Below are 18,850 nucleotides of genomic sequence, written 5' to 3' on the forward strand. Positions count from 1 at the left end.
GCATGGGGTCCGAAACCCCAGTTTCCCCAAGAGGCAATCGGCCCCCATCACCCGGCCCTCCACCTAAATAATCTCAGCCCCTTCTATCGCCAGAATATTCGCGCCCCAAGTGACCGCAAACCTGACAGCCCCATCCTAGGAATGTCATTCTCTGGCAGGAGTTAGTCCTAACGTTACCCGTGATTGCACGTGGTGGTTCATCCGTGTCCTGAAAAGCATGCACCACTCGAACAACGGAGATCAAAGTGACGATTATCTCCCAGAACAAACATCAGCTTCGAGAAGAATATTCAGCTTAAGATAACCTCAGCCGACGACCTACCACTGAACGCTTTCTCTTAAGCTAACAGCACAAGACCCATGCTAGCCCATTCACCAGAACCAGAACATTCCAAGACGCAAGCAGAAAGCTTGACTCCGCATACCCAAAAAGGCAAATGGGGTATCTATCTATCAGCGCCCTAGAATCCTGCAGACCGAGACAGCGAACCGCGTGACCGCTGCGAGGCGACTCAATGCCCACTTGTGCGGGCTAAGCCGCTGATCTGCATCAGCAGCCCGGCTAAGCATTGACCGTGGCAGCGCGTGCCTGGTTTGGAGAATCTCGTCAGACTTGTGGTTAGGCGAGCTATCTTTTGTCCGCTTCGAATAGTTCTTGGGCGCGATGAGTCCGGAGAATATGACGCGCTTCCTGGGTAGACTTCGCTGATTGTGGCTGTCGGCTGCTGGCACCGCCCCTTCGCTTAAGGGTTGTCTGAGCCCTTGAGGCTGACCTGCGGAAATACTTCTACTCCGTTGTCATGATGGTGGAAGGAACTTTACGTATCCAGCTTAAGTTACCGGCGTCAGGAGGAATAAGTAAATCATCCAATTGTATTCACATTCTGTGTTCTTGCTGTGCACAGTCCTAGATCAATCCAGCCAGGTAAACTATCAACCACTCATATTTTTTTTACACATCTCATCATGAAGTATCAGACCCAAAGGTAGAAATAAAAAAGATAGGCCTTGATGTTGTATTTATATCATTCATTATAAAGGACTCGAGACATGCGCCGTAACATTTTATTTGTTTTTCTCATCTTCCAAAACTGCTCATCTTGTTGTAACCAGACTCGGTCAAATAAACAAGACAGAAAGTTTTTCGTCCAATGTTTAACCAACCCATCTTCTGGCGCTGAGGAAGACACGACCCCATGGGCCGATGTCGCCCCACTCTTCAGCGTTAGGAGGCAAGTAGCTGGCAATGCCGCCCAGCACCGTACGTTCGGGGTGAGGCATGATGGCCAGCACACGACCGTCAGCACTGCGAACACCGGCGATACCCTCGGGACTGCCGTTGGGGTTGGCAGGGTACTTCATCGTAGGCTTGAGGGTGGCGTTGTCCACGTAGCGGACGGGAGCCAGACCCTCGCTGACAAAGGACTGAGCGGTGGTGCCGGAAGCAGGAGCGAACGAGGCGCGACCCTCTCCGTGAGCAACGGCGATGGGAAGGGAAGAGCCATCCATGCCGTGGAGGAAGACGCTGGGCCGGGATGGGTCGGAGTCGGAGATGCGGACCAAGGCCACACGTCCCTCGTACTGTTCGCTGGCATTGCGCTCGAAGCTGGGCCAGTTCTGGGCGCCAGGAATCAACTCCTTGAGACGGGAAAGGAACTGGCAACCATTGCAGACACCCAGAGCAAAAGTGTCAGGGCGCTGGAAGAAGGACTGGAACTCGTTGCGGGTGTTGTCGTGCAGCAGGACAGACTTGGCCCAACCTTGACCGGCACCAAGAACGTCACCGTAGGAGAAACCACCGCAGGCGGCAAGACCAACAAAGCTGGACAGGGAGACGCGGCCGGAGATGACGTCCGTCATGTGAACATCAACGGCAGAGAAACCAGCCATGTTGAAGGCGAACGCCATCTCAGCCTGACTGTTGACACCCTGCTCACGAAGAATGGCGACGCGAGGCTTGTTGCTGAAGGGCGACATTTGGGTCAGGCTGGTCAAGAGAGGCATAGCCTTGTCCTTGGGGTCGAAAGTCGGCTTCCAAGACAGACCAGGATCGGCATCATCAAGGATGTTGGCATACTCTTGATCAGCGCAAGCAGCATTGTCACGCATCTTCTGCATGTGGTAGGAGGTGGCGGTCCAGGTCTGCTGGAGGTTGGCACGGCTGTTACGGTGGACCAAGGTGTGCTTGTGGTAGATAGTGAGGTTCTGCTTGGACTTCTCAGAAACGCGACCAATCTTGTGAATTAAGCCAGCAGGGGGCCCGCAGGTGGCGAAGCAAGAACGGAATTGGATCTCATGCTCCTTGCGGACTTGGAAGACAGCACCCAGTTCCTCGTTGAACAGGGTCTCCACAACGTCCTTGGTGCTGGAACTAGCGCAGATGTTGTCAAGCATAATCTCAACACCGCAGCGGCCAGCGAACATCATCTCGGCCAGGGTGGTGAACAGACCACCATCGGAGCGGTCGTGGTAGGCGAGAACGATGCCCGCCTCCTGCAGCTGCTGAGTGGCATCGAAGAAGTCTCTGAAAATCTCGATGTCACGAATGTCGGGGCATTCATCTCCGATCTGGTTGAAGACCTGGGCGAGAGCGGAACCACCCAGAGCCTTGCGACCAAAGGACAGGTCGACAAACATCAGGACAGTCTCACCAACATCCTCGAGACGACGCAGGGCCGGGGTCCAGGTCTTGCGGAAGTTGCCAACGGGCGCGAAAGCAGAGATGACAAGAGACATGGGGGCAGTGACTTCTTTGGCTTCTTGGGAAGCCTCATCCTTCCACTTCATCTTCATGGACATAGAGTCCTTGCCAACTGGGATACTGATGCCAAGCTTGGGGCAAAGTTCCATACCAATAGCCTCCACGGCCTCGTAGATGGCAGCGCCTTCGCCAGGATGGCTGCTGGCAGACATCCAGTTGGCGGAAAGCTTGACGCGGCTCAGCCGATCAACAAGGTCGGCAGCAGCAATGTTCATGAGGGACTCCGCAACAGCCATGCGGGCTGAAGCAGCCGGAGAGATGAGGGCCAGTGCGGGCTTCTCGCCCATGGCCATGGCCTCACCGGACTTGACACCCTGGACCAGGGCGGTGGCAGTGACAGCGACGTCAGCCACAGGAGTCTGCCACTTGCCGACCATCTGATCCCGAGCAGTGAGACCACCGACTGTCCGGTCACCAATGGTGATGAGGAAAGACTTGGAACCGACAGCAGGAAGGGAGAGAACTCTCTTGGCGGCCTCTCCAAGGAGCTCAAGAGGGTTGGTTGCGAGGGACGGCAAGTATGTGGCAAGGCTAGCATCCACCGCGGGTAGGGTCAACTTGCGGGAGTCAACAACCCGAGTCATCTTAGGAGGCTTGCCGAAAAGGACAGACAACGGCAGATCGATAGGCTTGGGGTACTCAGTGGACTCACGGTCCAGAAGAATGAGCCTCTTTTCCTCCTCAGATGTGCCACCACCACGTCCGACAACGGAGAAACCGCAGCGCTCACGGTTCGCAATGGCAGTGAACTTGTTCATGCTCTCCTCGCCAACAGCCAGAACGTATCTCTCCTGGGCTTCACAGCACCAAATCTGCATGGGGCTCATACTCTTATCGGCACTGTCAATCTCACGAAGCTCGAAAGTGGCACCCAAACCGGAGTCGTGGATGAGCTCAGGAAGGGCATTGGAAAGTCCACCGGCTCCAACGTCGTGGATGAACTTGATGGGGTTGGCATCGCCCATAGAAGTACAGGCGTTGATCACCTCTTGCGCTCTCCGCTGAACTTCAGCGTTACCACGCTGGACACTAGCGAAGTCAAGATCTGCCGATCCTTCACCGGAAGTGATACTAGAGGCAGCGCCTCCACCCAAGCCGATGAGCATAGCAGGTCCACCCAGAACAACCAGGTAGGCACCAGGCTTGACAACCTCGGGCTTCTTGATGGCATGCTGGGGTCTGACAGTTCCGACACCACCAGCAATCATGATAGGCTTGTGGTAACCGCGAACCTCAGTTTGGCCATTGCCAACATCGATTTCAGTCAGCAGAGTACGGAAGTATCCCGAAATGCAAGGACGTCCGAATTCATTGTTGAAAGCTGCGCTTCCAATAGGGGCTTCCAACATAATGTCCAGACTGCTGGCAATGTGGTTGGGCTTGCCAACATCCAGCTCCCAGGGCTGTTTCAAGCCAGGGATGTTGAGGTCAGAGACACAGTAACCAGCGAGACCAGCCTTGGGCTTGGACCCCCGGCCGACGGCACCCTCGTCACGGATTTCTCCACCGGACCCGGTCGCCGCACCGGGGTAGGGTGAGACGGCGGTAGGGTGGTTGTGAGTTTCGACCTTGGCCAGGAAGTGGACCTGTTCCTTCGTGTGGCCCCATTCCCCGGTGGCCGTGTTGGGAGCCCAGAAAGCGGAGTGATCTCCCTCGAGGACGGCGGCGTTATCGCTGTAGGCGCTTACGGTGTATTCCGGGTTCTTCTTGTGTGTGTTGCGGATCATGGAGAAGAGACTGTTGGGCATTTGCTTTCCGTCAATGACCCAGGACGCGTTGAATTGCTTGTGACGGCAGTGTTCAGAGTTGACCTGGGCAAACATGAACAGCTCAACGTCGGTAGGGTCGCGAGCAAGAGGGCCATTAGGACCGTAAGCATCGGCCAGATACTCGATTTCCGACTCTTCCAATGCCAGTCCCAGTCTCTTGTTTGCCTCCTGAAGGACCTCCTTGGGGGACTTGCTGCTGCCGTGAAGAGGGATAGTCTCGAGGGGCCGAGGGCTATGCTCGGAAAACATCAGGTGAAGATCCGGTTCATTCTCGCTCATGATCTGAGTCATGCGGTCATGGAGAACATCCTGGAAGCCATCCTTGTATTCGCTGTTTTCGGTGCGCAGGCAGGAGAACTTCATACCCCGCTCAATGCGCTTCACGTACTGGCGTAAGCCGCAGACGTGAGAGATACCGGTGGCCTGGGAACTCCAGGGAGAGATTGTACCCGTACGGGGGAAGACGTGGAATACATCGAACGAGCCGTCTTCAGCGGTGAATGTAGGAGGAATGTCGGTAATATCACCATAGCGGAGGAGCTGCTCCAATACCGCCCGCTGGGGTTCGTCCAATGGCTGGGAAAGGTGGACATAATGGATCCATTGAGCACGGACATCATGAGCTCCGATACTAGCAGCCACTGCACGTCCGCGAGAGTGGGAGAAGGCGACAGAGCCAGGAATGGCCAGGTAGGTTGAGTTGGAGGCCATTTTGAGGTGGTGCAGAGTGACTCACTCGGTCGGCGGGAGAGGGAAGTAGAGAGAGGCGGGGTGGCGGGAGGAAGGGAAAGGATAGGGTGGAGTTGACTAAATTGGTGAGAGAACAGGAGAGTGTCCTCTATGAAAGAGGTGTCACAGACACACCTCTAATGAGTGAGTTCAACAGACTGAAGGAGGCGTTTGAGCTGCTCGACTTGGGTCAAAAATGAATCTTTCTGCTCCGTTGACGGAGGGTGGGAAAAACCACCCCGCGCTAGACTCCTTCCGGCTTATCGTGACATCTTATCAGTCACGTGGTATGCACTTTTCCCCGGAAAACGGCGGCAAACTTGAACGGACTGAGGCAGGAGCAGCGTCCGTCAGGCATTTCAGGCTCGCAACCAGGTGAATGCTGCCTCTTGCCTCCTTTGAATGAACTGCATGCAACTGAGAGTTTGCATACCGACATAAGTCTGGTTCGCGTGAAATGAGGAAGACCATAAAGTGGCCATCAGCTCATCTCATCTCGACGTTTCATGGTCACGCTACACGCTAAATGGCAAGAGAATTTGTGACATATATAGTAGGATCTCATTGGGTCTCTAATGCTGAGGAGTTGCGCCCATGTTGCTGGTCTTATTTTCGCCAGGTGCTGCCACAATCTGGAGCATGGAGCTAAGGCCCCAGATATACCACCATAATCTTGTGTCTCACGATCAGTCCCCACTGCAGCTTTAAACTGTAGCATAATGAAATGGGATATCTTGGGGATTTATTGGGTCCCCGGGGAAGATTTCAATTTTCATTACATCTTCATTCCATTGGGGGGGGCTTGCCGTTTTGGGCAAGACGCTCCGAGTGCCGCCCTGCCGTGAACTGCGAGTTTCGACCGACGCTTTTTCAGCCACGTCCAAAGCTCACCAGCTTGGCATGGTATGAGCTCGGCTGGCTCTGACTAGAGATTGGCTTCGACGTTTATCGTCACCATCTACAGGTGAGCCAGAGTCAGGCCATACTCGGAGTCATGTCCGTATTCTGTTAACAAGATAGGTGCGGCTGGCTCTCTCCTGCCGCCGAAGATCCGAATAAGCCCCTCAACTCGTGCCTTGACTTACAACACCTCTTCTCCTCTCTATGGCTATGGTGGCTTTTGGCCATTCCATCGACCAATTGCGCTCAATAAGACGGCTCCAAGCCGTGAGGTCATTGCTCTAGGTATATGAATGCCTGCGACCAAGCTGTTAGTCCTCATGTTGTAGCCCAATGCCGTTCTGACTGATCCGGGCGCTGTTCGATGCGGTCTCGAATCTCTCGGATTGTCTCTACGTCCAAGGCCGAGACTGTGAGTGCAATTGCTCCATGGATAGATCATTCCAGATAAGAGCTTCTCGAGGCATATTACCCTAGAAGGCTAGCTCCGGCTATCTCGATCGGGGAACATGGCCCTTGCGGCTGTGGATCCGGGCCGACAGCTTGCCGTTTCTGGCATCTACAACGTTTTCTCGCTTCTGGTTCTTCCATATCAGTGCCATTCCTACAGGAGTTCCAGATTTGCTTCTTGGCCTATTCCAGTATCTCTCGAGCAATGGCTGTCTATAAATGCAAGCATGCATTCCGCCCAAAGGAACTGTATCTTCCCCCTCTGCATCAGCCTCACTGACATTTGATATCCTCTATCTGCACATACCGAACATGGAGTCTTTGGAACGAACCAAAACTCATGGCCATGCCCACCGAACTCATTCGGAGGCATCAGGTCAAGGCTCCGATCCCTTGACCCTACCATACCGCGAAGTGACCGAAACTGCCAACATGGAAGAATACACCACGGAAACAACAACAGGAGAGATCATCAAACCAGTTCGATCTACGCTTACCGGGAAGGATGAAGAATGGAAGCTGGTCACCTTCAATATTGATGATCCGGAGAACCCAAAGAACTGGTCAAAGGCGTACAAATGGTACTGTACTATGGTTGTTTCATTTACATGCTTCGTGGTCGCGTTTGCAAGCAGTGTCATTACCGCCGATATAGAAGGACCATCAGAGACTTTTGGCGTTTCAAGAGAGGTCAGTCTGGTTGTGGTGACCGTCTTTGTCATTGGATTTGGCGTGGGTAAGTTACATTCCGACAGTCCATAACATTGCATTCAGCTGAGACTGACTGGCTGCAGGACCGATGGTATTCGCGCCGCTATCTGAGATGGTAGGACGCCGATTGGTCTATGCAGGAACCCTGCTATTGGCCGTGATATTCATCATCCCCTGTGCTGTTGCTCCCAACATTGCAACACTCATTGTTTGCAGAGCCATTGACGGTATCGCCTTCAGCGCACCAATGACGCTGGTAGGTGGCACACTCGCGGATATGTGGAAAAATGAAGAACGAGGTGTCCCTATGGCAGCTTTCTCGGCCAGCCCGTTTCTTGGTCCTGCAATCGGACCTTTGGCCGGTGGCTATCTTGCCGATGCAACAAACTGGAAATGGCTCTACTGGTTGCAGCTAATTCTTGCCTTTGTGGCTTGGCTGCTGATCACGTTTACCGTTCGCGAGACCTATGCGCCAACTATTCTAAAGCGAAGAGCGAAGAAGCTGAGGAAGGAAAGGAACGACTCCCAGTACGTTACTGAGATGGAACTTGATGCTAGACCGATGGCGGAGAGAATGCGACTTATTCTCTTCCGGCCTTTCCAACTTCTGTGCCTGGAGCCCATCGTCCTGTTCATCGCTCTTTACATGTCGGTCCTTTACGGTCTGCTATACATGTTTTTCATCGCGTAAGTGCTTTGGCAAATTCCAATCTTGGCAGCTATATTCTAATGCTTCGTCTTATAGATATCCAGTTGTCTACCAGGGTGGTAAAGGCTGGAGTGCCGGCTCCACCGGTCTTATGTTCATTCCGCTCGCCATCGGCGTCCTCATGAGCGCTGCATGCGCACCGTTCGTGAACAAACACTATCTGTCGCTGTACAAGCAATATGGTGGAAAGCCTCCCGCTGAAGCCCGTCTAATCCCAATGATGTTCTCCTGCTGGCTTGTTCCTATCGGATTGTTCATCTTCGCCTGGACCTCCTATCCCTCTCTGCATTGGATTGGTCCTGCAATTGGCGGCTGGCCAGTTGGGTTCGGTTTTATTTTCTTGTACAATTCAGCAAACAATTATCTTGGTAAGTCACACCCGGCACTGTCATCAGAGATCGGCAACTGATTTTTGCTATAGTCGACACCTACCAGCATCAGGCAGCATCTGCGCTTGCCGCAAAGACGTTCCTTCGCTCTATATGGGGAGCATCCACTGTCTTATTCACTGAACAGATGTATGCCAGACTGGGCTACCAGTGGGCCAGCTCCCTGCTGGCTTTCATTGCCCTTGCCTGCTGTGCAATCCCGTATATCTTCTACTTCAAGGGAGCGTCTATCCGTCGGTTCTCAAAGTTTGCTTTCAGTGAAGATGAAGAGCGGGGAGAGAAACTCTAACTACAAGCATATGGACCACATGCTGGTTAGCGATCCCGACCGAGTCTCCAGGATGATTAAGATATGATTGGCCTTGATTTATAGTTTAATGAGGCGTTGCAAGTGTTCTTTGTTTCCCTTACTGATACCAACCACATTTAAACATGTGAATAGATATTAATACAATACACAAGCTGGAGACTGGTCCAGTTCTTCCCGGTTAACATGACCATGTCGATTTACTTGGCAATTGTTCCCAATCTGTTAGACTGCTCGATCTGAGAACCTCTTGACCTGATGAGGACAAGCCACCCGAGATTATCGTTCGATCTCCGAGACGGCACCACGTAGGGATTCTATGTTGTTCCCGCTTTTAGGTATTTCCTCCGACATTGACCTCCGCCTTCAGCTTTCATCGGTGTTTGCGAAGAATCGCGGTGATGACGAGTCCTCTCCACTTGGCATTCAGCACATCGACCTCTTTCCCTATCGGCTACGTATACTCGGCGAACAGCATAGGCTAGTCACTATGGCTGTTTCAAGTTCACGACCGGCACTATATCTTTTTCCTTAGAACAGGCATGAGCCCTCTTGCACCTCAAGTAGTCGATTTGAAAGCCTTGAACCGGCTACGTGAGCACCATGCACGCCACAATTCTAGCATTTATAATTTTGCAGCGGCATGGCTGGCACAGACCCCAGCCAAAAGTTGGCCTGCAGCAAAAGTCAATCTGGGTGATTCTTTCGTGATTGTGACGATTACCCCTGATCTATGGGTTAATTCTGACGGCATGATATTCAGTCTCTGTTGCCGAGGTGCTCAAACTGCTGGGAATGATATGCCACTGCGCCCACCATCAACCCTGGAAGTGTGAAGCATTCATACCCTGCAACTTACATGGTTCTCATGCTCGACCTCAACATCCCGGACTCCGATGTCACCACGGTGGACAAGTACGGTACCCTTGTGCCTGGCCTCGCAGCCAACAACACTACTCGCCTGCACTGGTGGGGAGGCAATTTCACGCTCGAGGGTCGGACCTTTGTCAACTCCAGCGCCGCGTTGGCACCCTATACAGCCCCGCGACCCAGAGATAGTACCGAACACAGCTATACAATGTATCTATTCAAGCAGCCAAAAGGCTGTGTCCCGTCCGAAGCTGCGGTTGAGGGTGTCTACTATGATCAAACGGCGGATGCACGGTTCAATTTCAGCTTGGCTCCTATTGTGGCGGCGGTCGGAGAGCCGGTGGCTGCAACCTACTCTGTCAGCTCGGCGACTGAGTGAGGTGAGTAGTGTGAGCTGCGCTGCAGCAAGAGATAAAAGGAATGATTATAAGATCGGTAGATGATCGGCAAGTCTGGCAGGTGGTTATGCATGATCGGTGGAGGTGTTCGTGTTACACTGGAGCAAGGGGTAGTATATATGTCGGTCGAATTACAGTGGAAGAGTGTGCCAGAGGGAGGCACAATAATGAAGAATCAGACAGGACACAGTTGTAGAGCTGAAGTCTCAAGCAATCAGTGTCTTCGTTTCTAGCATTGCTGGGTCTAAGTTGTTGATGTTCACTGCAGTAGAACTGAGATGATCATTACGTCATCTTATCTGTGATAGGGCTTAGGGCTTGGCAAACCATGATCGACCCCCTCATATCACGTGGACCAGTGCCGATGCTGACTCATCCGGGACTTCTGCCCAGTTGATTTCCCCCAAAACTTGAGCTTGGCGACGGATTCCAATCTTGCGCCCTGTCGCTACTCAACACCTCCTCGGGACCACATTTTGGCTGAGCCATGTTGGGCCACTCGACTTCCGCCCTTCACCTTACTCGTTCATTCATGGACTGATTCTCTTTTTTTCCTATTCGACATATTCAATGTGAACACCGGATGCTCATTGATCAGTGCCGCGCCGCATTCGTTATCCCGCTTGGTCCCGTCATCTCCGCTGTTTTGTTCGCATGTTTTAGCTTCACGATAGGAAGCCACAAACATCATCCCAACCGACCATCCTTCAGCCTTGAGCGAGATCCCTCGGATTTCACGTCCTCCTCTCTTCGCTCACTTCACCATCCACAATGACATCTCCTTACCAATCATCCATCTCGTACTCGCCGTCTGTCGCTGGTCCCGACATGACGGCGGGTACGTCCCGCGCCATCTCCGACCTCCCACAATCCCAAGTCGACGCGATCATCCGCACAAAACGCAAGGCGCGCGAACCCAAGGCCTGCTATCCCTGCCACGCTCGGAAAGTGAAATGTGACCGCAATTTGCCCTGCGATGGCTGCGTCAAGCGCGACCATGCTGACCTCTGCTCCTACGAACGCCCCTCCAAGAAGCGCATCATGACCGGCACAATTCATCAGTACCATAGTCCGGTGGGTGGACCGCCATCCGCCCCTTCAGAGCCCATCGTGATTCCTCCCGAGCCCCCGCGCCCGAAACCAGAAGCGGCGGTCAGTCGACCGAGCTTGGCGGGGCAGGTAGGGCCCGGGCGGGTTTCCATCGCGCGGGAGGAATGGGACAACGTTCGCACCCGGCTACGAGAGATGGAGCAGACGATCAACACTCTGCGAGTTGGGCTTGAGAGGGCTGAGGATGGACATGGGTCTTCGCTAGAGACAGGAAGCATACAGAGTGGTGATGCCAGTAGTCGGTCTAAGGCTGCGTCGCCAGAACGGGAGGGTATCCATGCGCCCAACACCTTCGGTGAAGGCACGGTGCACCTTGGGTCGCGGTCTGTACTGGCCTATATACTCAATAATAAATCTGGATCCGACCAGCTTCAGGCGCTTCTTGAAGGTGGCATTTTGCCGAAACTGGGCCTGGACAACGAATCCGCAACGTATCCGTTCGTGGATCTCTGGTCATCTGACATGTCAACTTTCGATATCAGTGCCGTCTGCAGTGCACTTCCGTCCGATCAGCAGTGCAAGGAGTCAGTGTTCAATCCAGCCTTGCTGTTGAAGAAAGAGATGCTAATTCACTCCTTACAGTTTCTTCTACTATTACCGAGACATCGCAGGCGCCATCTATCCTGTCCTCGAGGATGTCCCAGGATTCGAAATGAATCTCCACCTCATGCTCGGCAACAGGGCATCGATGGGTGGTGTATACCGAGCCGATGCCGACCAAGCCCAGAAGCCTTTTGGCGTGACTATTGCTTACATGGGATTATTGTTTGCTGTGCTTGCTTCCGGTTGCCAATCGTCGGATCTGCCAGGCAAGGAGAGAGAGCTGACATCTCAAGTCTATGGTTGGTTTCTCTTCATTGTTATTTTCCCAACATCACTGACCAATGTAGTATGCTGCTCGTACCAATGTCTTCGGATGACCAACTTCCTATCGCAGCCAACGATCGATGCAATGCAGACACTGCTTGTTATCGGCAACGTCCTCTCGTACAACATGAACCCCGGAATTTCGTACGTTCTTCTTGGTATGACGCTTCGTATGGGTTTGGCACTTGGTCTGCATGTGGAATCCAGCAGATTCTCGGCCGCCGAGCGCTATCGCCGCCGCCATGTTTGGTATGTCCCTTGTCCCCCGCTGTGTGATGTGCCGTGCGATCAGAGTCTAACCATTAGCAGGTGGTCTATGGCATGGCAGGACAGCCACTTCTCGCTCTCCTATGATAGACCTTCCACAACCGCCGTGAGCCAGCCGGAAATTGCATACAAGGATGACCCGAACCCTGGCGAAATCTCGTACTTTGAAACACTGTGTCGAGTGATTGGTCTGGCACTGGAAGTCGTTCGCAGCCGTATGCTGAGTCCGCATTCGCAGTTGAGCTACAAGACTATCCAGGGCTATAAGGAACGGATCCAGCAGATCATGATCGAGGCCAAACCTCACCTCCGGGACCGCAAGTACTGCCTCTCTGCGACTGAGCACCTCGAACGAGTCGTCCTCAAGCTGCACACCTCATACTTCTCCTCCGAGCTCTATCGCCCAGCGCTCAAGCTGGCGGGAGAAACGACTGACCCGGCTGCGGCCAGTATGCGCGCCGACTGTGTCAACAATCTGATGACGACGGTAGAGGCGTATGTTGAGATGCATACAGTTAGTTCGCACGCTTCTCGATCGTGGATTGCCCTGCAGCGAGCCATCAGCTCAATCTTCCTGTTGGCTGTCACGGAAGAATCCAAGACCAACCCCCGATTCTGGAGCTTGTTGCAGCAGCTGAAGATGATCATCTCCGAACGGGCAAACGCCGAGCTTGATTTCCGTTCCACTGAAGCCGCTGTTCCTCCAACGGATGGTGCCGCGCCCCCTACCCTCAGCACTATTCCACGAGCACTCAGCACTGCTGCCCCAAGTCCGGCAGGCCTGAACTCCGCATCACCGGGGTCTGTCGGTGTCGGCGTCGACACGCAGACCCAGTGGGCCAAACCGCTGACCAAGACCCTCCGCGCACTGGAGAAACTCGAGGCCGCCTTCACATCACAAGCCAGTCGCGCCGCCGGTCAAGCCGGCTCCCCCGCGTACCTCAACCCGCACGCTGGGTCCAGCATGGGTGTCGCCGGTGTACCAGCCAGTATGACCCCGAGCCTTGGATCTCTTCCGCCGCCGACTCCGGAAAGTTCCACCAGCGGCGAGTGGTCCATACCCAATATCTTGGATCGGGCGGCCGAGTACATCCATCCACCCCTGTGGAGCTGAGAGAGCTTGTGGCGGAAATTCTGTCGATATCATTCCGGCGTTTTGTTTGGCTTTTTTAGCATTTATCTAGGTGGTGGGTTAGCTGGGACCGGCGATCATGATCACTGCTGGCGCATGTTTGTGGAGTTTGAAAATTCTTTCCCGCTTGTTTCGTTAGATACTCCCTTTTCAGTCTAATTTAACCATGTGTATGGTAACGAGATGTTTGTAATGATCATATATCGTAGTCTTCTAATTTGATAGTTGGGCTCAATCTCCGTTATCGCCGAGACAATGACCTCATCGGCTCTTCATCCTGTTTTATCGAGATCTACTTAGCTCCTGATGGATTTACTCGTAGTTTGCGACCGGCGATTGATGGAGTACTGCAATCTAACATATTATGCAATTTGACCTCACTGACTCCTGACACTACTTTTTTACTTCAGCCCATAGGAACCCCGCCACTCGGACAGAGGCAGCACGAAGTGGTTCAATCTCATCTCTCGCAAATTCAAAACTACAAACCATACTTGACAGACCAGAACCGGAAACCGAGAACTTATCTCCGTGCATGATACCAGACCAACCGTATAAGAATAGCACCACAAAACGAAAACCAACCGAAACCTCAGCAACACTACCTCTCACTACACCCCTCCTATCCCCAGAACCACCTAACCCCCATCTCCAGCCCAAAAAATGACCACCTACCTCATAACAGGCGCAACCCGCGGCATCGGCCTAGAACTAACGCGCCAACTCGCGGCGAAACCCGCGACAGAAGTGTACCAAATCTTCGCCGGCGCGCGGTCATCGCCCAGCCACTTCCCCCCGGACTTCCAAACACTCCTCCGCGAGCACGCCTCGCGGATCACTCCGGTGCAGCTCGACGTAACAGACGAGAACGGCGTGCGACGCGCCGCGCAGTCCGTCTCAGAGGCCTTGCAGGGGAGGGGACTGGACGTCTTGATTAACAACGCAGGGGTGATGGGGCGGGGATCGTTGGAGGAGATGTATGTCCATCTTCTTCTCTTCTATCCCGACCGTCCGTGTGTGTATGCATTCCAGCTAATATGCATCAGGAACGACCTGACCGAGTCCTTCGAGGTGAATGTGAACGGCCCGCACCTCGTGACGCGGGAGTTCCTGCCGCTGCTGCGAAGGGGGCAGGCGAAGAAGATCGTTAATATGTGGGATGGTCCCCTTCAGCTAAATACTCCCTGAGGATCTCAAAGTATACTGATTGATGTGAGCGAATGCAGATCCACGACCGTCGGGTCCTTCGGCTTGCAGTCCCTCTACCGCGAGGCGAAGAGCCAATCGTATAAGATCACCAAGGCGGCGTTGAATATGCTCACTGTGCTGTATTCGCAGGAGCTGGAGAAGGAGGGGTTCGCTGTTTTCTGCGTTAGTCCTGGGGTGAGTTGGAGCCGAGCCGTTGCTTCATCAGCGAGGGTTTATTAGAGACAAGAAAGCAGAGCGACGACTGACTTGGCCCCGCATTTAGTGGCTGCAAACCGAGCTGGGCGGCGCCAGAGCCGATCTGCCCGTCGATGTGGGCGTCCGCGCGACGCTGGATATCATTCTCAACAAGGGGAAGGAGGGCAACGGGCGGTTTTTCAATATCCATATTCCTGGGTGGGACAAAGGGTGGAATCGGTATGATGGGGGCGAAAGTCCGTGGTAGAGGGTGAGCGATGAGATAGATGGATAGATGATTCAACGAGAAGTGGAATACAGATCCATGTGTTGCTGCAGTTAGCATTGCTGCCTAAAACGCGACAAGGATGGCGCTTACCCCCTGTCTACGGATACACACTCAATCAACAACAACAACAAAACAGTCTCAGCATCAGTTTCACTCGCCACCCCGAAACACTCACTCGGAGAACATTACCCGGACACACACACACACACACACACACACGCAAACAAAGAGCAATTCCTCCCAAGCCCTCTCCGACTAGGACATGTCTATTTTCCGTAATTTCGTAAATTCGGTGGCTAAGAGATCGTTTCCATCAAGCATGTGTGGGTTGTTTGTCATGCATTTGGTGGTGTCGATGGGAGAATCTTCATCTTCATCCATGTTAGCCTAGAGCAACAAGTAGGCGGGCAATGATCTCTTACAAGAATATCCGGTTTTATCAGACTGATCACCATCACGCTTCAACCATAGCCCATTTCTTATATGAGTCCACTGTGTTTCGATTACTGCGAAACCCGTCATCCCAATCCCGATATTTGAGGCTGCTGTGAATATCCCTGCAGCAGCACCTCCCATCGCAGCACCTTGTAGGGTGGCAAACAGACTCCCAGCCTGAACCGCCCCGAGTGAAGATTGCCATACTGCAGCAAAAGAGGCCGCAACAGGCCCCGAGACACTGAAACCGACAGCACCGAGTACTGCAGGCCCGATGATAGGCGCTGTAGCAAGGGCAAGCCCCGTACCACCGACAGCAAGAGCGGTTGTATGTTCTTGGGCGATATGCCGGCCCATGGAAATAACGGAGGCTGTTGCACCACTTAGGTATTCCATGATTATAGAAGAGAGATCAAATACCTCTCAAGGTTTGTACTATGAAGGATAGAGCAGCAGAGGGCCGGTCGATTTAGTATCTCATTTAAAGCCTTGGATGTGAACGGAAGATTAGTGCTCACAACACGTTACAACATGAAGACTGCAGTAGGGTTAGGTTAGTTTTCAGGTTAGAATGAGGGGCAGTGCAACAGTAGTTATAGCACTGACTCAAGAAGCAAGGGAGTGCCAGTCGACTTCCTCGCACAGATTCATTTATCGCTTTGCGAGGGGCCAGCGTATGAAACATCGTCATCGTCATCGTCATCATCACTGTACTATCAGTTTGTCGCTAGAACACTTCTGAGCCATGCATGTTTTCTCAGACTTAAGCTTCATATGAAAGTTGACTGGAGAGATCATCTTATTTGTCCACTCCGAAATGGTCGCATCAAGTCCTTACATAGAACGGCGGGGTCAAGAACCATGAATGCGTTACAATAAATTGTCTTCTGCAAGCAGTAAGCCTTTGTCCACAATAACTGACTCTTTTGGTCTCCCACAAGCGCATCTCGCGGCAATAGGAGCCAGTAGGTGTGTAACTCTGGTTCAAATGTCATTGTCAATGTCTAGATGCAAAGATTGCCGGAGCACTCTCGCGCCCGCGAAGTGCTTATTGACTTGTGTCACAGATCCCGCTGACAAGCCGCTCGAATAACTTCCCAGCCAGCAGCTGCATATCTTTTATGTGCCCACTATGATATTTCGCATTCACATTCACTCGTCGGTCTCTGAGAAGGAGTTTCACAATAGCTTCGTCACCCTTCGCTGCTGCTGGATGTAGTTGTACAGCGGTTGAGTGAAACTGAAGATACGTATATTGCTGGAATTAAGGGAATCTTTGGTTTGTTCAGCTCTGGCTCTTGTCATCTGAAGGAAATTAACTTCTGTTATCTAGTAAGAAGACCAGAAATAAGGGCTCCGTAAGATTATCAAGTGGGATGAGTATCTGTCGCTTTCGTCTCTATTATTGCATTTGCAAATATCTCTACTATATCGAGCAGCGACTGGCTGGACAGGAAGACTTTTGTTTCCGTAGGCGACAAACTATCAACGACAAGATAAAGGTCGGCAGTTCCTTAACTATACAGTGACAGAATCTTTCAGGTCAAGGCCCTCAATAGTATCTTCCAACACGCCAATAAGCAGTTCGAATGTGGAATCAACACAATCGTGTCGGTAACTGGGATTATATGATTTGTGACTGTACCAGGCCGGCGATCTGAAAGATGACACCTTTTGCACGAGGGATCTATAGCTCAAATCCGGGAAAGGAGCTACAGGCCTCAGCGAGAGCAGATTGTTCAGATACATTTCCTTTGTCAGTGCCCCATACATGATTGAGCTGCATTCGAAGCCGCACCCTTTACTGCCGTCTTGAAGTCCATCGCGCGTTTCGTCAAGTCGAGCAATTAGGCCAGCGATCGCTCCCTGTCTTTTATCATTCATCGATCCTGCTTTCAATTAGTAGTCAAGTGCATCTGAGGATCGAAGCGCTCTTACGCAAGATTGCCACGGGAATTGGGAGCCCGAGATTATCAATCCAGCCGTTACTTAAAGACATGGCTTTTGAGGTGACTTCTTTGAACTTGGCGGGGAGGCGGAAATACCAGGTAACCCATAACCAGAGAATCAAATCCCTAGAGTATGTTGCGGGAATGATTTCATCCAGAGCGGTGATCCATGTATCTGTGAAGAAGAGTAGAGCCTCCCTGCAGTCGTAGTAGTCGGCCAAAACAGCAACTTTCGCGAGCATCTCAAGGGTCAATTTGCGCGGTACTTGGTGGGATTGACAATGTATAATGCGAAGCATAATTAAGAGCGCGTCGGCATCCCAGCTATCCGCAGTAATTTCGACTGAGCCTTTTCGTAGATAGGTAATGCTTTCTTTCCACCCACCAGTGAGTATTTTCTCGAAGACTGAGGAGGCGAGGATCAAATGTTTCGCGGAGACTTGGACGCGAAAGCAGGTTTGCTCCAACTTTTCAGAGACCCTGATTCCGGCAGGTCGTTCGGCGGGTTCGTCAACGGGTTCATCAACGGGCACGTCAACGGGTGGTTCAGCGGGTGGTTCAGCGGGTAACGGTTCAGCGGGTAACGGTTCAGCGGGTAACGGTTCAGCGGGTAACGGTTCAGCGGGTTCGTCAACGGGTGGTTCAGCGGGTGGTTCAGCGGGTTCGTCAGCGGGTGGCAGTGGTTCAGCGGGTTGTTCAGCCTGCTCTGCGACGGGTGCTTCGGCCGCGGGCCATCCAGGAGCAGGCTCTTCAAATGACAAGTGAAAAGATTCGGATGTATTGGGAACAATACGACATTTAGGTTTAAGCCCTATCTCCTTTACCTTCTTCTTCTTCTTCTTCTTCTTGAGGGTTCCGATCGGCTCTTTTCTCGAAGCTTTTATACTTTCCTCCGAGTTCTGGATTTCATCGCTTGGCCCGGAAGGGGTATACGCAAGACTGTCGCGGGTCCGACCGTCAGTTAGTTCTGCAAACGGGGCATTTGGATTCTGTAGAACTATTATAACTTCGCCGTCTGGGTCGATTATGTGAATTGCTTGGTCCATGATGGTTGTTCGTTGCGAGATCTCAACACTGGAAACTATCTTGAATGGTACGTATTGGAGGCATTGAAGTGGGGTTTGAAGCAAGATAGATTTGAAGAAGATGCTGCTGATTTTCCTGTGTTTTTATAAGTGAGATACATGCGGCAGCCTTTGATTGGCATTGGTGATGACAGCCTCGCAGATACAGTGTGGTCACTGATGCATTGATGCCCAACCATATGCGGGTCGTGGTTACCGTTAATTTGCTTGATAATATGTGCTGTTACCAGTGCTCATCACAGTTACGCTGCAGGAAGGAGTGCGCTTCTTGATCTTTATGTATTTGCTTGAGATCCAGGCGATTTGCCAAGGCGAGATCGCATGCCTTCGTTATCTTGTC

The 18,850-nt window shown here is 52.5% G+C and overlaps 7 protein-coding genes across 7 annotated transcripts; 4 read left to right on the forward strand and 3 right to left on the reverse strand.

Annotated features, from left to right (window-relative positions):
* Positions 1-872: 872 nt before the first annotated feature.
* BO97DRAFT_402415 (phosphoribosylformylglycinamidine synthase) lies at positions 873-5,627 on the reverse strand. The gene has a single exon (XM_025694499.1). It carries the CDS (start codon positions 5,239-5,241, stop codon positions 1,156-1,158), a length of 4,086 nt encoding a protein of 1,361 aa, XP_025555940.1. The 5' UTR covers positions 5,242-5,627; the 3' UTR covers positions 873-1,155.
* A 1,294-nt stretch (positions 5,628-6,921) lies between these two features.
* BO97DRAFT_430857 (MFS transporter) lies at positions 6,922-8,707 on the forward strand (the record flags this gene model as incomplete). The annotated part of the gene is made up of 4 exons (XM_025697463.1): positions 6,922-7,345; positions 7,404-8,007; positions 8,066-8,397; positions 8,451-8,707. The coding sequence occupies 4 exons, from the start codon at positions 6,922-6,924 to the stop codon at positions 8,705-8,707; spliced, it is 1,617 nt and encodes a 538-aa protein (XP_025555941.1).
* Positions 8,708-9,593: 886 nt separating this feature from the next.
* Positions 9,594-9,974, forward strand: BO97DRAFT_420182 (uncharacterized protein; the record flags this gene model as incomplete). Its single annotated transcript, XM_025696629.1, has 1 exon — positions 9,594-9,974. The coding sequence occupies one exon, from the start codon at positions 9,594-9,596 to the stop codon at positions 9,972-9,974; it is 381 nt and encodes a 126-aa protein (XP_025555942.1).
* Positions 9,975-10,445: 471 nt separating this feature from the next.
* Positions 10,446-13,515, forward strand: BO97DRAFT_381810 (putative C6 transcription factor). Its single transcript, XM_025693266.1, has 4 exons — positions 10,446-11,627; positions 11,686-11,945; positions 11,994-12,219; positions 12,280-13,515. Exons 1-4 carry the CDS (start codon positions 10,765-10,767, stop codon positions 13,349-13,351), a joined length of 2,421 nt encoding a protein of 806 aa, XP_025555943.1. The 5' UTR covers positions 10,446-10,764; the 3' UTR covers positions 13,352-13,515.
* A 191-nt stretch (positions 13,516-13,706) lies between these two features.
* BO97DRAFT_439745 (SDR family oxidoreductase) lies at positions 13,707-15,020 on the forward strand (the record flags this gene model as incomplete). The annotated part of the gene is made up of 4 exons (XM_025698009.1): positions 13,707-14,346; positions 14,416-14,523; positions 14,596-14,752; positions 14,841-15,020. The coding sequence occupies exons 1-4, from the start codon at positions 14,033-14,035 to the stop codon at positions 15,018-15,020; spliced, it is 759 nt and encodes a 252-aa protein (XP_025555944.1). The 5' UTR covers positions 13,707-14,032.
* A 177-nt stretch (positions 15,021-15,197) lies between these two features.
* BO97DRAFT_75656 (interferon alpha-inducible IFI6/IFI27 family protein) lies at positions 15,198-16,041 on the reverse strand. Its single transcript, XM_025701044.1, has 2 exons — positions 15,464-16,041; positions 15,198-15,412 (listed from the first exon to the last, which is right to left on the reverse strand). The coding sequence occupies exons 1-2, from the start codon at positions 15,870-15,872 to the stop codon at positions 15,297-15,299; spliced, it is 525 nt and encodes a 174-aa protein (XP_025555945.1). The 5' UTR covers positions 15,873-16,041; the 3' UTR covers positions 15,198-15,296.
* Positions 16,042-16,994: 953 nt separating this feature from the next.
* On the reverse strand, positions 16,995-18,545 carry BO97DRAFT_381814 (BTB/POZ domain-containing protein; the record flags this gene model as incomplete). Its single annotated transcript, XM_025693267.1, has 3 exons — positions 18,185-18,545; positions 17,415-17,905; positions 16,995-17,365 (listed from the first exon to the last, which is right to left on the reverse strand). Exons 1-3 carry the CDS (start codon positions 18,469-18,471, stop codon positions 16,995-16,997), a joined length of 1,149 nt encoding a protein of 382 aa, XP_025555946.1. The 5' UTR covers positions 18,472-18,545.
* Positions 18,546-18,850: the final 305 nt, after the last annotated feature.

The sequence above is a fragment of the Aspergillus homomorphus genome (assembly GCF_003184865.1).
Source record: "Aspergillus homomorphus CBS 101889 unplaced genomic scaffold BO97scaffold_2, whole genome shotgun sequence".
Lineage (NCBI taxonomy): Eukaryota > Fungi > Ascomycota > Eurotiomycetes > Eurotiales > Aspergillaceae > Aspergillus > Aspergillus homomorphus.

Excerpts from the sequence above, each read along its gene's own strand:
- BO97DRAFT_402415 (XM_025694499.1), bottom strand. The coding sequence starts at position 5,241 with ATGGCCTCCAACTCAACCTACCTGGCCATTCCTGGCTCTGTCGCCTTC.
- BO97DRAFT_75656 (XM_025701044.1), bottom strand. The coding sequence starts at position 15,872 with ATGGAATACCTAAGTGGTGCAACAGCCTCCGTTATTTCCATGGGCCGG. Across the intron at positions 15,413-15,463 it reads TGATAAAACCGGATATTCTT|ATGAAGATTCTCCCATCGAC; the intron begins GTAAGAGATCAT and ends ACATGGATGAAG.
- BO97DRAFT_381810 (XM_025693266.1), top strand. The coding sequence starts at position 10,765 with ATGACATCTCCTTACCAATCATCCATCTCGTACTCGCCGTCTGTCGCT. Across the intron at positions 11,628-11,685 it reads TCCGATCAGCAGTGCAAGGA|TTTCTTCTACTATTACCGAG; the intron begins GTCAGTGTTCAA and ends CACTCCTTACAG. Across the intron at positions 12,220-12,279 it reads TATCGCCGCCGCCATGTTTG|GTGGTCTATGGCATGGCAGG; the intron begins GTATGTCCCTTG and ends AACCATTAGCAG.